The sequence below is a fragment of the Triticum dicoccoides genome, chromosome 1B, assembly GCF_002162155.2.
Source record: "Triticum dicoccoides isolate Atlit2015 ecotype Zavitan chromosome 1B, WEW_v2.0, whole genome shotgun sequence".
Lineage (NCBI taxonomy): Eukaryota > Viridiplantae > Streptophyta > Magnoliopsida > Poales > Poaceae > Triticum > Triticum dicoccoides.
Window position 1 is genome coordinate 289,866,624 of NC_041381.1, and position 5,163 is coordinate 289,871,786.

At 50.2% G+C, this 5,163-nt stretch overlaps 1 protein-coding gene across 1 annotated transcript; it reads left to right on the plus strand.

Annotated features, from left to right (window-relative positions):
- Positions 1-3,698: 3,698 nt before the first annotated feature.
- LOC119304212 lies at positions 3,699-4,699 on the plus strand. The gene is made up of 2 exons (XM_037581389.1): positions 3,699-4,494; positions 4,587-4,699. Exons 1-2 carry the CDS (start codon positions 4,101-4,103, stop codon positions 4,643-4,645), a joined length of 453 nt encoding a protein of 150 aa, XP_037437286.1. The 5' UTR covers positions 3,699-4,100; the 3' UTR covers positions 4,646-4,699.
- Positions 4,700-5,163: the final 464 nt, after the last annotated feature.

Here is a 5,163-nt window from a genome sequence, read left to right on the forward strand (position 1 = left end):
TTGTTCTCAACTATTCTGATTCTAGCAAACAGAGGCCGTTAGGTCAAAGCTATAGTGCATGCCCTGTAGTTTTGAAGCAGGGCGAGACAACTTTAGCTAGGAGCCTCTTTTCCTTCGGCCCAGCTCCCCGAAAACAATGTTCAACTTGCATGTGTTAAGCATATAGCTAGCATTCCTTCTGAGCCAGGATCAAGCTCAGATTTGGACTATGATTAGGCAGGGACAGGATTCGAACCTGCAGTCTTCAGAGTCATGAGCCTGATGAGTCAACCAATTCTTTGACGTTCAATGGGGTACCTTAGGAAAATTTCGAAATCCCCTCGAAATGGAGAGCGACGCAAGTATCACGCTCTTTCTCTATCTATCTATCCTCTGTCTTTCAGATTTTCCCCTCGAAGCTGATATAGTTATGCTCCCTCGAGCAATTGATGCGACATAAGCAGAAGTAAAGACAATATTTGTTGAGGGCGAGCTGTCAGTGTCAAAACCGGCAGATCTCGGGTAGGGGGTCCCGAACTGTGCGTCTTAGGATCGAAGGTAACAAGGAGGCAGGGGACACGATGTTTACCCAGGTTTGGGCCCTCTTAATGGAGGTAATACCCAACTTCTTGCTTACTTGACTATGATGAGTATAGGGGTTACAAGAGTTGATCTACCTCGGTATCGTAGTGGCTAAACCCTAGTTGTCTAGCCTGTATGATTTTGATCTTGCCTTACGGACTAAACCCTCCGGTTTATATAGACACCGGATGGATCTAGGGTTGTACAGAGTCGGTTACAGAGGAAGGAAAATACATGATCTGAACGCTAAGCTTGCCATCCATGCAAAGGAGAGTCCCATCCGGACACGGGGAGGTTCTTCTATCTTGTATCTTCATGGCCCATCAGTCCGATCCACGTCACAAAGCCCGGACGCCCGAGGAATAGGCGAAATCCCCAGGGCAGATCATCCCCATCCCGGAGCCCGGCGAAAGGGTGGTTTTATCCCCCACTTCCTCTGAGGGCTCGGATTCACCCTGCACCCCTTTGTCCGAGGTCTTATGTACTATTATGGGCTGGATTTCCATGATCTGGCCCTGAATTCCTTCCTCCACATCTTGATGTTCATCGTCATGTGTGAAGCATTCCTCCGTGTTCCTCCACACTTTGGCTTATGGCTCAAGGGTTTTAATGTGAAGCTAAAGGTGGTCGAAGGCCAACTTGTCGAGTGCGGCGGCGCCATGGTGAGCAAGCTCAACAAGGTTACCTGGCCCAAAGGAAGATTTGTATACACCGTCAAGGTGTGGCAGCAAGAGTGGTTCTATATCACCGAGCCCCGTGACACCAAGTGGGCCGCTGATCCTGCCTTCAGATCTGGACCTCCACTGCGGCTCGCGTCCTAGACCAACAAGGGACTAGATTGGGGGTCCCCCAATAACGTATTGACGCTGCAACAACGCGTCAAGAGCATGATAGACAAGGACACCGCCCTTGCTGATGTGATCCAGGTGATGCTCATCCGCTGAGCTCTCCCTTGCCAACGACGACCTCTCAAGATGTGGGAGTTCAATCCAAAGGGGACATGGACTCTACATCACTTCTACGGCATGACGCACAAGAAGATCTGGAAGCTACTTTTTAAGAAGCAAAAGACGTGGCCTACGACGTCCGATGACACCGGCCTCGACTGCAACAATCCGGCATCCCCGGTAAGTCATGCTGCCGAACACTACTTAACTTGTTAGTCTTAGGGAGGGGCCCTTGAAAATTCCATCTCTTAAACATGACTGGATAAAGAAGGCTGAGCGGATTAAGTGTCCGGCCCCACTCCCCAAAAACCCAGCTGATCCTTTCTTAATGAAGATGATGTTCCCGCCGCCCTATCAGGCGCCGACGAAGAAAGACAAGAAGAAGAAGAAGGCCAAGGAGGCCAAGGCGACCTCCATCCCGAGGAGACTTCGGGTGCCGTGTCTGGAGGAACCGAATCTCCTTCCTATGATGAGGAAGACAAAGACGAGGATGACCAGGAGGAAGAGGAGGAGGAGGAGGAAGCAGAGAACCCTCCTCCCAAGGGGAAAAAGAGAGCGGTGTAACAACCTGATTTTTGGCCCTTTCTTTTTCTTTTGATTTATTGAGGATTTTGACTGAGTTTTCTTTTTCCGTGGCTTTGTGGTCTGGAAACTAAAGAAGATGACGTCTTATTTCTTTCCAGAGTGGCTTGTCATACCCTAATCTTTCCCAAGACCCTGTCATTTTCATCCTAGCCCAAATCCCAATATTCTTTTTATTGGGAATATTCCTTTTCTATTAAAGGAATAATCCTTTTTGCCCTAGGTTGTGAAGTAACCTATATTTCCATCACTTCAAAAATTCCCAAATAATTCTCATAAATTATTTGGGTCATATATTCCTTAAATTTGGCAAAATATTTCATTTGCCAAGTTTACCATCATCCTCAAATAATTCATTCCCTATTCTTCCCTAAATGGCACATTGTGAAGGAAGTGCTATTTTCGTTTTTCCAATTGACCTCAAACTCCTTGGACATCTTTTCCTGTCCATATAATTGCCACATGACAAAATTAAACCTAATTTTCCTAGTAATTATTTAATTATGATTTTCCAAAGTTTCTGTCCAGAAAGAAGATTTGTGAAGGAGGTACAAGCTAGGCATATGCAAATGAGTTGCAATTTTGCATGGCCCTTCATATCATCTTATCATATCCCTCCACCAAAGTTGAGCTCATGTAATGCCTCCATGAGAGCAAAGCTTCAAATCTTTGTTTCTGTCCACGATTTCAGTTTGTGAAGCAAGTATATTTTATCTTGCTCCATTATGGCTGCAAATTTTTCTAGGACTTCTATTATCCATTTAACCCATCTCCACCCAATTTGGGCATATTTCATCTAGCCATTGTGGCTCTAGAATTTTTGCAAGCTTCTGGTCAGTGGGGATGTTTGTGAAGGAAGTACCATTTTGGTTTATCCAAATGGTATGAAACCTTTTTCAACATCTTCACATGACCAAATAACTCTGCCTTGCCCAATGATAGCTCAAGTTGACACTCCATATGAGTGCTTCTTCATGATCTTGTTTCTGGACCAAATTATGCAGTTGTGAAGCAACTATATTAAGCTCCGGTCCATTTCCCTGCAAAATCCCCAGGATTCTTGTCTTTCCGTAGTCAATCATCCTGGACAACACCATTTGACCCAATCAGTTTCCTGTTGAGCACAGTGGCTTGATAAAGTTTGATGCAGCAAACTTTAATCAATGCCTCACACCTCTCCTTGACTCCTTCTCTTGTTATTTAACTTCTGGGATGCCTTGGGGATCAAGGACTACATCGTAGATATGAGTTGGCACCCAGGAGGCAGCGTGGACACGCTTTGTCCGTGGTGATCACGGGTAGGGAAGGCCAAACGCGCGCTTTGGCGCCTCTGTCTTCTTCTCCCCCTCTGTGCTCTTGCCCCCTCGGTGCGCGACCATGTCTAGAGCCTTCCCCGAGTAGCCGTCATCCCTCTGGAGCCCTTGCCCCCTCCGTCTTCTTCTCTGACGAGCCGTCACCCTCGCCGAGCAGTGCGTGGCCATGAACGCGTCGTCTTCCTCAGCCGTGTCCTCTTCCTCCTCGTGTCCCCGAGCGTTTCTCGTCTTCGTGACCGTGTGCAGCTCGTCCACTTCCCCCTCGTAATGTTCCCGTGCCTCCCCGTGACTTCTGTGGCCGGCAGAGCATTGGCCGGATCCCCGCGGCGACACCCAAGCTCAACTGCCTCGACCCGGCTGTAAATAGCCACTCCCCTCGCCTCCCGAGCACTCCAAGCTCCTCCTCATCCTCCCAGAAGCCTCCCCGAGCCCTTCATTCGCCTCCAGAGCCTCTCTTCGCTCGCCATTGCGGCCATGGCCGCCGTGAAGCTCGGCTTCAATACGAGCTAGCCGGTCAACCCCTCCACCTTCTGACCGCACCCGGAGCTCATCCAAAGCCCAACGCACCTCCCCCTGCCGTCAACTCGTCGCCGGAGGCGCCCGTGCCCTCGCCCCCAAGATCAACCGCCGCTGCTGAGCTCTCTAACTCCATAGCCACCGCGGTCGGAGGCCTCCCGTGCACCTTCTCTCCCTCTGAATGGAGTCAGCACTCCACCCTGACCCCACCGGTGCCAGTCCCTCCTCCGGAGACGACCTGACCCGTGAGCCCCAACGTCGGTTCCCCTTCCCTGTTCGCCGACGCTGCCATCGCCTCGTCCTCTCCCCGGCACGCGTGAACCCCCTGGTCGGGTGCGTCGCCGTCTTCAGCACCCTCCGGTGGACGGAGCTCGGCCGGAGCCCACCAGAGCCGGCCGGGACTTCGCCGGCCAAGCCCAGCCGCGCCTCTGCCACGCCCCGCTCTCTGTTTCTGTCGGGCGCGAGCGAGAAGAAGGAGCGGGAGGAGAGAGAAAGGAGTCAGACCCTCCCATCAGCCACACGCGCCACCATCCCCACCACTGTCCACGTGGATAAGTGGAAGCATACTTATGGAAGTACGTTTTCATATGGAGTAAGCGTAATCCTCTTATTCTTGAGCCCAAAATATGTTTTCGTTTACTGAAAGTGTATTCTGCCTCTATTTCAGCAAAAAGTGCGTTTCCCCGAAGCGAAGGCGTGTTTCTTCTTAATGCGCTTTCTGTTTAGTCACCAGGGGCCTGTTTGTAGAGATTATTTTTACAGATTGGTCCCTGAACTTCGTCGGGCTATAACATTTTTCTCGAGACTCCGAATGAAGTGAAACCAACGCCCACGTCTTCGTCTCGTCGAGCCCGTTACATTCTCATCATTTTCACTATGGTTTGACATACTGAAAATGACCATTTTGACCTTGCCCCTAATCAGCCCCCTCCGAGAGAGAACCCTTTCCAGCGATTCTTTCCGCGGCTACACCGCACATCTTCCCGGAGCCTTCTTCATCCCCAGGAAAGCCACAACCACCATTTGCATGATAGCCATGCAGTAGCCATGGTTTTCAACTTAACACTACTAGGGAAAAGGCTAGCAGCAGCGCGGGTTTTAGATGTATCAGTAGTGCGGGGATAGGCGCTACTAATAAGGTGCTACAGCTAACACATAGCAGTAGCGCGTGCTCACCGGCGCTACTACTACACAAGTGTAGCAGCAGCGCTATTAGCAGAAGCTCGCTACTGCTAGTAGCTCTA